Here is a 12135-nt window from a genome sequence, read left to right on the forward strand (position 1 = left end):
CAGGAAGCTCATTTTCTATAAGTATCTAAGAGAATCTTAGTATTTTGGAATTAGTAAAAGGCCTCAGAAAAATGACCACACTATCAATAATTACTTAAATGGTATAATGAGGGAACAATCCACTTACACTAGCAAACACAGTAAGTTTCTAGGCCTAACCTTAAGCATAGCTTTGTAGGAACAAGAATAAACTTAACTGTGAAATAGAAAAGAAAACACAAGGGAAAGGAGTGACACACCATGTTTCTGGAAGGTAACAAATAGTATGAGAAGTTATTTCTTCTGTAATTGTATGGTTTAACTTGACAAAACAATCCTAAAGTTCATTTGGGAGAAGAAAGGGAATTTGAAAATAAAGAATAAATCAAAAAGACTTGCCCCACCAGGTATAAAAAAAGTGACCACAAAATCGCAGTAAGTAAAGCAGTGTAGTACTGACATGGGAATGATAGCCAGATCAGTGGGAAGATGGTGCTGAAACAAAATCTTAGCATATATGTGAAATTAATGCATGATAAAGGATGCATGGGAAATCAACAGAATGACTAGACTATCCAATGACTGGGTGTGGGGAAATTGATTAACTGCTCTGGAAAAATCAACTTATGCACAAACACAACTATTGTTGGTTTTCTCCTGTGTCTTGTAATAATTTTATAATCCTGGAGGAAAGTTGTAAACAATATTCCTAGGATATTCCACAGAACTCTACCTAATAGAGGAATTAAAGCACTGAATAAAGTTCTGGAGGAGGTCTGATCCCTAATCCTGGTTCTGCCTCTGTCTAGTTGTGTGACCTTGGGTAAGTTATTATTATGTCATTTTTCTTAATTTTAAGATGAGATAATTTGAATTTTATTTTCTTCAATTTTCCATCCAAGTCTAAAATTTTATGTTCTGAATTATAATGATATCAAATCCCATGCAGAAGAATATCTATCTCTAGAAGGTAGTAACATGAAATCAAGAGTCAGAGGGCCTGGTTTCCAACCTTAGTACATTAGCTGTGTAATCTCAGGGAAGTTTTACATCCTCTCTGTTGCTATTTCCTCAACTAGAAATAAACTCAGTGTCATGATATTACCTAGTAGACTTGTTGTGAGAATTAAAGCAATGTACGTAAGTGCATAAAACAATGCCTGGCATAAACTTGCTCAATACATTTTTTGAAAAATTTGAGGTGCCAGGAGCATAATTATACCATCTACCCATCCACTCAAGTACAAAGAAATCAAGGCTTGCTTCCTGACTTTTTTGAAGGTGATTATGGTAGGAGAGGTATTATGTGATTAGGAAAAAAACTCCAGGTTGTTCTGATCCTCTGCTGTTTAAGTCCCAATCCTAAGGAGACACTTTCAGAGTCTTTGAAATACAGCAGCAGTTCTCAAACTTCAAAGCAGGTGAGTAACATCTAAAACTGATAAAAATTCAGTGAGGTAAAAATTCTATTCCAATTTATTTGATAGTTAAACTTAGGTGCACAGGAAATTGATTTAATTTTTTTCTCAGCATATCTGTTAATATTCCCTGAACAGGTTTTCCTTAATAAATTTAAGCAGTATTAAAGTTTAAGTGCATTTTAACACTCACAAATTATCTACTAACACTATAATATTATATACAGAGAGTGATATAGCCTAGTCAAAGTTGAATTTTTTGAAGCATTTCGTTTTCCAATTCTAATTTTAAAATACATTCATAAATAGCTATGATCAATTCTTGTAATTTTCAGTTAGGCATAGGTGCATATTATCTGCTATTGTCATTTCGTTCTACTACTGCTTTATTTTGTTTAATACTTCAATAGGTGTGTCCTTAATATGATGTATACTAAAAAATTCCCCAAAATTCTAAAAAAGGCTATATAGCTATACAGCCCTTTTAGTAACTAAAATATAAGTTTAAATGCTTCTCCATGTTAAATCCCAATCTTTGTTTTATTTCAACTGAAAGCAAAGCTCAGATTCACTCATGGATGGGTCTTCTTTTCCTTTAATTCTTTACCAAACATCTTCCACTCTTCCTAAAATACTCATACTGCTTTTAATATGTCTTCATAGATGCCCAGAACACAGCAAATGTTCTATTATGATAGAACATTTCTTGGGTCAAGGAAGGGGTTGTATTTGATAGAGAACATTTCCACAAGCCATAGTAAACCTTAATCCAAGAGCAATGGGAAATAGTAGGGACCTTCTCTCTTATTACTGCCTAACTTGTCAAACAGATGATTCCATGGACCAGATTGGGTTAGTGGAAAAGGAGGCTTATATATTTGGTATGAGAAAGAGTAGTAGATATAAATTTTCTAAATAGATGTGGAAAATTCTAAATATGGGGCAGCAGAAAGGGAAGTGGAGTTTTTATAGTCATTGGGATTCTGGCTAGGGTAGCAGTTGGACAATGTTGTATGTAACGTGTTTTAGAGGAAATGTATTAGGAGTTTAGTGTGTGTTTTGAACAATCCACCTATAGAAGTTTTTTCTCTTGGTCTTTCTAATTGTCAAATTCATAATTAAACTTAGGTAATCAGGGAACGATTTTGACTTGTTTTTACAACACATCTCTTAATTTTCCCTAAATAAGTTTGGAAAGTGAAGATTATTTGAAAACACAACTAGGAACTTCGGATTAGAAGCCAGTAAATCTGAAAAATGGAGATTTGTTCAATGACTAGAGAAGTCACTGAGGCAGCTATAAAATCAGATTAAGCAATACTTCTATTTATAGTATTAATTTCTTAGCTTTTGGGAAATGAACATATTCAGGAGTTTTTTTGTCTACTAGATTCTAATATTTATCTCAAATTAATTTCAGATTCTTTTAGTGACCACTATACTCACTTTGAAAGAGTTGTGAAGGCTCTTCTGATCAATGCTTTAGATGAATCATTTCTGGGAACATTATATGGTAAGTTAATCATATGAATGTACCAATTTTTTTCTTTTTCCAATTTTAAACAACCATATATAGTATATAACAAAACCAAGGAGACCCATTCTTAGGCCCCTCCTGTGGTTATTCCCTCAAGAATCAACTGCACCAAAAGTCCCTCCACTTTAAAAACTTGTTAGTGTTTATTATTTGTGAAATGTGGAAAGTACAAAAGAAATGTGTGACAGTCCCCTGTCTTTAGAGAGCTTACAGTGAATTTGAAAATATAGGACGCATACTCAAAACAGCAGCATAGTCAACACTCATGTGTTACCCTAGCCTCTCTAAGCTCCTTGAATTTCACCAGAAGTTATGCAGTTTTAAGCTTTTGTGCCTTTGCTCATACTGTTCCTCCTTAGAATATAATCTCTTTCTACCATAGATTTTTCAGGCGAATGTAAAATCATTTTGACTATTAAAGCTATCTATGAGCCCTGGCAAGGTGGCTCGGTTGGATTGTCGTCCTGTGCACCAAAATGGTGTGGGTTTGATACCTGGTTGGGGTGCATACAGGAGGCAGTCAGTCAATGTTTCTCTCTCACATCAATGTTTTTCTTGCTCTCCCTTCCTCTCTCTCTAAAATCAATTAAAAAAATCCTCACATAAGGATTAAAAAAAATTATCAATGACCCACTCAGGTAACATTTGTTACTCCCTCATTTATACTAGCATTATCCTGAGTATGGTGGTACTGATATAAATATACTTTTTATACGTACATTGAAAATGTATTTTGGCCTTCCTTCCTTCCAAGAGTATGAGAAGAAACATACCTTATATATACTTATCCCTTGCATCTAGCACAGTATCTGACACTTAATAAAGACTATTATAGTCTTTATTATAATAAAGACTTAATAAAGTATCTTGTGTTGAATATCAACCTGAGTGCCAAAATAAGATTTCATTCACAGCTCATTGAACAAATATTTGATGAGTGCCCACTAAAGGCCAGGGGTCATTTGAGGGCTGGGGATATGGTAATGACCATGACATGTGATTCCTGACTTGCATGTTTCATAGAGTCTAATGGGAGAGACAGAGAATGAGTAAACAAATTTATAACAATCTGATTTCAACTATTGATTAGTTCTTGGGGGAAAAAAGTAGGATAAGAAGATCAAAAGTGACAAGGAAAAGAAAGTCTATGTTAGATTGGTCATAGACAGTGTCTCAAGAGGTGACTTGAACAGAAGCCTGAAGTGAGAGAGGAAGTAATGTGTAGATCTAGCAGAGACCACAGCGAGTTCAAAGACCCTTAGGAAAGAGTCAGTTAGATGTGTTCAAGGAACAATTAGAGGGCCTGTATGGCTCTTTCTTCTCCCTAATGCTCTGATGGAATGATTTATTTTTACATCATTAAAAATTTATTTTAATTTAAAGTGCTTCTAACCAACCAACCTAAAGCTATGGGAAGAAATCCTTAAGTATTTAGTTATTTAAATATTTCATGAGGGCAAAGTGATTGGGATTTTTTGTTTTTGTTGTTCCCCTGAACAGATGGTACCAGGCAAAAATCATATGCACAAGACATGTTGACATCTCTTCATTATTTGGATAACCGCTTTGTTCAGCCTCGTTTAGAGAGTTTATCCTCTAGAAGTCGTTGGAAAGAGCAGTATAAGGTATACAGTTTTATTTATTTTGTAATCTCTGGGAGGCACAGGGGAAGTGGGAGACCTCTCAGGATTTCAGTGTTCAGTCAGGCTTAATAACCTCCTAAATTATTGGCATTTTTTCTTTTTAAATAATCAGCTCATTGTTTCTTACCACTTCTAAAGGCTATTATTTTAATCATTCACACTTAGTATCTCTGTCTAATAATTAAGTAGTTCCAAATGAAGAATAACTTTTGTATGTCCAAAGGGTTTAGCTCATGTCTTAAAATGAGGAGATTGTCTCACAGGGTGTTCATTGTTGTTTCAGAAAAGTTAGGGTTTTGAAAAACCGTGAGTTTAACTTAACTGGAAGACTTTTCAAGGAGAAATAGTGTGTGAATTTATACTGTAAATCTTCAAGAGGGCCATATAGAATGTAATATTCCCAAATTTGTCTTTTACTATGGGGCTCCTTTTCATGAAATACTGATCACCTCCTAGGATAACTGATTTCCATGACACCATTTGGAAAGTAAATGCCTCGGTTGTCTTTAATACCCTTTTCCACCTTAAGAGTTTGTACCAATTTGAGTAAAGCATCTTTTTAATTTATAAGATATATTGGATTCCATATTATCCTCTAGGTTTCTTTTCTATGATCTCTAATAGTAGAGAGTGCACTATATGATTTTTAAGGTTTCTTTTTTCTCTCCACGTCTAACATTCTATCTTCTAATGATTATTAGTAAGAGGAAAATGGCAAGATAAGTGAAGTTCAAGTTCCCTAACGTCCTTCTGGCACTTAAATCATTAACTACTCTACCTCATTTATGTCAGGAGATTTGGCTTCACCCAAGGCCTGTTCAGCATTAAATTACCTAATGATAAATTAGCCACAGATGGTTACACTTAAAGGCCAGTTACAGGATTCCAAAAAGAGTTAGAAGACTTCAATTGGGAGGATGGCTTGAGTTTAGGGTATCTTTTTGACTGTAGGTATTTTTAACTTCTCTAATCTCCAGTTTCTTCCTCAGATACAGAAAATATTTACTTATTTAAAAGGGAACTATTTACTTACTTAGAAAGCAGATAGTATACGGCTCTTAGAACATGATATAAATACTTTTTTAATAGAAAAAAAATAGCATTATTCATTGATCATTTAGTTTTGCCAAATAATTTACATGCAAAGTAAAGCATCTTATTTGGTCTTCAAAGTCAACCACATTAGGAAGTCACTATTATTTCCTCGATTGGAGATGAGGAAACTAGGACTGAGAAAATTGAGTAATATAAGGTTACACAGCTAGTAATGAGCCAAGCCCACATTTAAGCCTAGAAATGTCAGGTTTCTACGGTTTCTCTGATTCTGAAGCCCATACCATTATGCTATAGTATGATTTACCATACTATAGTAGGTTATGCTGAATTTGGATAACCCAATGTTCAAATAACTATAACATACAACAATATATTAGCTTAAAAACTTAGAGACATAGATAATTCAGTATGATCTTGGTCAGGATAAGCTAGATTATGCTATGAAAATTAAATAATGTGACAAAAAATAAACCTACAACAAAAATTGTAATAGCTTAATTCAACAGTTTATTTTTTACTTACATTAGATGTTCAATGTAATTCAATAGGAGTGCTCTGCTTATAGCCTCTCAGGAAACTAAGCTGATAGAGCTTTCAACTCAGCATGTGTTTCCCTGAGTAACACAGAAGCCGGAAGGAAAGTGGTTAGTCACCTGTTCACTCTGAAAGTCAGCATGTAAGTGACATGTGTCATGAAGAGTCATGAAATATGAAAAATAGTAAAGGTAGACAAAAGGCCGTGTTGTGAATCATCCAATGTAGAAGTGATCAGTCTGTTGGATACCTACTTAATATAGAATGTGAAAGTGAATTAGTAACCCTGCTTAAATATTTTCATTGTGTACAGTTCAAATGTTGTGGTAAAACCTAATCTATACTACTAATTTAAACAGTAGTCTCTCACACAGGTCTAGAGAGCAAGCAAGAATACTCAAGCACAAGTAATTACACAGCTTAATAAACCTTATTTATGAGTGCCAAATATTTCTCTTTGTTTTAGCTCAGCAGTTACACTGTCCATTTCAGTACTGGCCACCTAGCAATCCTAGTTCCAATTTGTTTATTTTCATAGTACTTTAGTAAGTAACCAACAAAGATTAAATTATTTCTGGAATATTTTGTTGAAAATATGATATAATTCCCACAATGGAGACTGAATGTGATCCTGTTTTTCCCAGTTGTTGACTAACCTAGATGATTTCATCTTTTATTATATTTTGAATTTTTGCTGCTCATTGTTTCCTATTTTAAACTAATTAACTCCTCATTAACACTAACTAGAGATGAGAGGAAGGAAAAGAAAACCTGTGAAAATCACTACTTCATAGTAACTCATGAAGGATATGAAACTAACTTTTTTTCTGGTCTGGTTTTTTCCACTTACTATTTCTAAGTTATAAATTCATTTATATGTAAAAATATCTTGTCAAATACTTACTGTGTGCTCAGTATTAAAATTAGATATATTCAATACCAGTGTTTGCTCTTACATTTCATCCTGTTATTATGATTCCTAATGTTCTTTTAATTTGGTTAGGTTCTTTTTGTTGTCATCCTTTTAATTCTTCATAGCCTAATTACATACATTTTGTTTATTTTCAGGAGCGTGTAGAAAATTATTCTAATGTAAGTGTCCATATGAAGAATCCTGAAAATTGTTCCTGCCAGGCTTGTGGATTGCATCGCTACTGTAAATATACAGTGCATTTATCGGGACAATTGTATAATACCAGGACTATGGAAACAGATGATTTCATGTCACATGATAAACAGGTATTCTTTTTCTTCTCCTTTTAGTTTTCAGTATTTGGAAATTTTATACTAAGCTTGCACAAACAACCCCAAGTTATTTTTTACAAATGGAGAAAGTGCTAGGAGAAGGGAAAAGAATACAAGGAAAGATAGTACAATTTTTGAATGTGAAAAATGTGTCTCACCAGCAGATTTACTCCTAATTCAGTCAGATGCTAAAATCCATGCACATTCTCTTTGGGTGAGTACACTTCACCCAAACAGGAGGGGCTTGGGGAAAGGGTATAGGATGAGGATGAAAAGGGAGGTAACTAGGGCAGAAGAAGCAGATGTCATTTGGGTCCAAAGGAGAATTTGACCCTAGTGGAAAACTGTGTAATCTACCAAATTCACAATCTGCAAGCAAATAATTGAAAAGGCCTACTCATCCCAAGAGGAGAATTGGAAAAAAAACATGCTCCAACCTAGTCTGTATCACAAGTGTGTCAGTCTAGAACAGTTATCACATACTTAAGATGCTGTTAATTTTTAATGAATACACAAAACTGAAGAAAATGTTGGAAGAAAAGTATTGATAAACAAGAGCAAAGTAGTTCAATATGAAGAGAGAAAAAGTACAGATGTAGACTACTTCTATCTCTTTTTTTAATCTATGTAAAAATATTGCATTTATAATATAAAACTTGATATTGAAAGCTCCCTCTGGTGAATCTGTATATTTGTGAAGGGCATATGTGTTTTGGAGACTAGTTAGAAACCCAAAGTTGACTCTAAATATTGCCAGTCAATTATTTAAATACAAAACACTATCTATGTGAATTCTGTTAGATTGGGTAGTATGATTCTTCAATATTATTGGGCAATAATTAACCAGGTCCCTCTGAACAATCTGAATTGCAAGAATCTCTGGAAAGTGTGTATGGAGTTAATGAATTCAGATGTAATCTTTAGTGCTTTACTTGGCAAGTTACTATAAAGACATGTTTCTTTTCTCAACAAAGTCATATACAGCTTTCACAATTGTTTAAAACTGGTTTATAACTTTATGAGATAAGACATCTGGATTCTTAATAAAAGTGATTTAATACTTTAAGGGTAATTTTTGGTTGTATAGATAAAAATATTGCTGTACATTCACTGTCTTTGCTGTCTACAGCTAATCTTGAAAAGGGGGGTGAATTAGAAAACTATTTCTTGAGTTCTTATATTTCTGTGAAGGCATAAAGGTTCTGTGTAAAATAGTTGATTCCAATATCTAGAAAACAGGTGATCTCATGAAATAAAAGCAAGGAACATTAATACACCAGTCACACAATGGAAAAATACAAAAGTTAACAAATATATTGGAAAATGATTATTTTCTATTTAAAGGCATATAATAACTAAAACTACCCCAAGATGCCAGTTAATAGTTCAAGTAGCAAAGTACTTTTAAATAAAGTGATAAAATGCAATTCTGTTAAGATTGCATTGAAACTAGCAATTTCATGGAAAGATTCCTAGAGAAAGAAAGGATGTGATATATCTTTTTAGGTACTAGATAACTATATACTTGTATAGCCAGAGTTATAGAGCTATACGTATTCAGTGCCTGTAAGTTTGTTGTTTGCAATGTGATTCAATAAAAGCAAATGACATAATCATGGAGTTCATTGAAGCATTAGTTATAATACTGGGTTGGCCAGAAAGTTCATTTGATTTTTTTTCTGTACAAATGCTGTAGTAGCACTTAGTTGTCTATAACTTCATTCAAAGCAATTTTGTTAGCTTGTATTGTGACAGCTGTCATATCAGCCTGCATTTTTTAAAAAAAAACTTATCCAAATTAGTGAATTTTTGTGTAGCCATTTTAATATTGAAAATGGAAGAAAATGAGCAACATTTTCAGCATATTATGCTTTATTATTTCAAGAAAGGTAAAAACACAACTGAAATGCCAAAAAAGATTTGTGCAGTGTGTGGAGAAGGTGCTATGACTGATCGAATGTGTCAGAAGTGATTTGCAAAGTTTCGTGGTGCAGATTTCCAGCCGGACAATGGTCTATCATCAAGTAGACCAATTGAGTTAATAGAGATCAAATGAAGATATTATTGAGAATAATTAATTATACCACATGAGAGATAGCCAACATACTCAACATATCCAAATCAGTGCAGTTATTGGTGAAAATGAAAAGTGTGTCTTTTTGGCCAATCCAATACAAAAATGGAAATAATCCAAATAAAATATTAGAGTGGGGATTTAATAAGCTATCATCATTTTGTCATACAATACAATACAACCACTAAAATAATATTTGAAGGTTATGAAACAATGCTAGGTAAAAGTGAAATTATAAGCAATGTATATATACTACCTTGCATCTATGTAAAAATGTGTGTATTTGTTTATAGCTATATGCAAGCATTCAACTAGTTATTTTATATATTAAGATAGTGTGATTGAAATTCTTTAATATTACATTTTTTCAGTAATTTTTTCCCTGTAAAGGAAGAAAAATTTATTAAAATCTTTTATATCCTACTGAATTACCATGTCAATGCATATATGGAAAGGAAAGGGGGTAAAAGGAAAGGAGGAAAAAAACACAAAGCTGTTTTTAATCAAAGACATCAAAGAGACTGATTACCCCCACACCCACATTCAGGTTATTTTGAAAACTAATTTTCCATTTTGTGTTACTGCTTATAGTTACATAAATTGAGACTCCTTAGGGTTGCTGGGGTTTTCTTTTAAGGTGCAACTAATACTTTAAAAGAATGCTCTTAATGAAGTTGTTTAATGATAAAACTTTTCTTCTTATACTATCTTCTTTGAGAAAAGGGATGCTTTGATGGAAAACACAATTAATGGGAGAAAGTAATTTTTGTACAGCAGTCAGGTAGGATAGTGAGATGAGAGGCCTTGTGGGCATAGATGAGAAGAAAATCACCTGGAGGAAAGAGAGATGTGAAATCTGACAGGCAGATGGGAGGACTGACAACAGTCTTGAATTGATTTTTAATTTTTCCCAGGGTCTGTTCAGATTCCTCAAGGTGTTTAAGGTCCAATGGGGCAAGGCAGGAGTATGACACAAGTAGCAGTGGATAATGCGTCCGTGCTGAAAAACGGGCCAGGAGGAAGTAGAATCCCTTGGCTGGGTGTGTTGCACTCTCGGGTATCCAACCTTTCGGCACCTCTGCGCCACACTGAAAGAAGAGGAGTTGTCTTGGGCCACACATTAAATACACTATGGCATTTAATCACAAAAAAAAAAACTCAGTGTTTTAAGTAAATTTATGATTTTGTGTTGGGCTGCATTCACAGCCATCAGGGCTGTTGGTTGGACACCCCTGCATGTTTCCAGAGGTCTAGTATCATAAACAAACTCCTTTCCATCCTTCCTCTTTCCTGAGGATCTTTTTTCTTCATATTTAACTTCTATAAAGAGCTGGATCCATATATGAAGGGCCTAGAGAAATATGTTTTTAAATTTTTTTAAATTTATTTTTCAGAGGGAGGAATAGGGAGGGAGAAAAAAAGAAAGAGAAACATAGATCAGTTGCCTCTCACAGGCCCCCAGTTAGACTCAGGGCACCCAGGCATGTGCCCTGACTAGAAATCAAACCAGAGATCTTTCGGTTGTCAGGTGGGCACTCAATTAATTGAGCCACACCAGCCAGGGTGAGAAATAACTTAAAAAGTTACCTACAGTTAGCTGGATATTACAGATGTACGTAATGCATGTTTCATTATATTTCCTTCCTTAGTTTGTTAATGTTAATTTACACTTCTATTGGCTGTATCTGACAAATTTGCAATTCACCCTCTTCCGCTTTTGGAAAATTTGGTAACAATTTTTAACTTTGTTTCCAGTTATATGTTTGTATGTTGAGATTCCTTAGGCTCAGTTATTCGCAGATTTATCAGTTTATAGAACTAGGCTACCCTGTATATAATCATTTATACATCACTTACCTGTTCTGAGAACAATCATCACAGCACTTATATCTCTATCTCCTGAGATTTTAATACTATCTTGTTAGAATAGTGTCCTTAATGTCTAGAAATGCAATTAGATAATTAAAAGTAACCTTGAAAACATTTCTGGACATTTAAGGACACTGTCTTAATGGTGTAGATTAGCTTTTCTTGTTTTAGTACTTTTGTAAGTGGAATCCTCCAGTGCACACTGTGTTGTACTACATTACTTCATAAGGTCTAGCAGGGTGCAGCAATACACTAAAAATGGGTGTGGTGAGGGGAGAGGTCTGCTCGAACTATACAGCTGTTATTTACTGTTTTCTGTAAGCCCTACTGGCTTTCTCCTGTATAAAATGTGATCCCTTTTGAGGGAAAAATAGTGTGAGAATATTCTAAAGGTAATTTTGGGTTTATTGACCTACATAAGTATAAGTAGATGCTAGGAGAGTAGGAATTAGAAACAGAAAGAAGTGAACTGTAATGTTTACTGTTTTCAATAGATGTTTTTGTTACATATTGGGAAAATATTAAATAAGGATTTTTAAACACCTCTTCCTTCCCTCTTGTCCCAGGTTAAAAATTCTTTACAACTCTGGCTGGTGTGGCTCAGTGGATTGAGTGCTGGCCTGGTCACCAAAAGGTTGCCAGTTCGATTCCCAGTCAGGACCCATGCATGGGTTGCGGGCTAGTTCCCCAGTTGCGGGCATACGAAAGGCAACCACACATTGATGTTTGACTCCCTCTCTTCCCCTCTCTCTAAAAAGAAATAAATAAAATCTTTTTTAA

The 12135-nt window shown here is 34.1% G+C and overlaps 1 protein-coding gene across 7 annotated transcripts in view; it reads left to right on the top strand.

Moving 5' to 3' along the window:
- Positions 1 to 12135, top strand: part of CCDC82 (coiled-coil domain containing 82) — a 33097-nt gene that overhangs the window by 12992 nt on the left and 7970 nt on the right. For 6 of the 7 annotated variants that reach the window (XM_045818008.1, XM_045818012.1, XM_045818009.1 and 3 more), the window contains 3 exons: positions 2818 to 2910; positions 4435 to 4559; positions 7236 to 7406. In XM_045818008.1, the coding sequence (XP_045673964.1) occupies positions 2818 to 2910; positions 4435 to 4559; positions 7236 to 7406 (389 nt within the window). Of the gene's footprint in view, positions 1 to 2817; positions 2911 to 4434; positions 4560 to 7235; positions 7407 to 12135 lie in introns of those variants that run through there. The other variant, XM_045818013.1, reaches the window with a different exon arrangement.

Source organism: Phyllostomus hastatus, unplaced genomic scaffold, assembly GCF_019186645.2.
Source record: "Phyllostomus hastatus isolate PE091 unplaced genomic scaffold, TTU_PhHast_1.1 phas_scaffold_317, whole genome shotgun sequence".
NCBI lineage: Eukaryota > Metazoa > Chordata > Mammalia > Chiroptera > Phyllostomidae > Phyllostomus > Phyllostomus hastatus.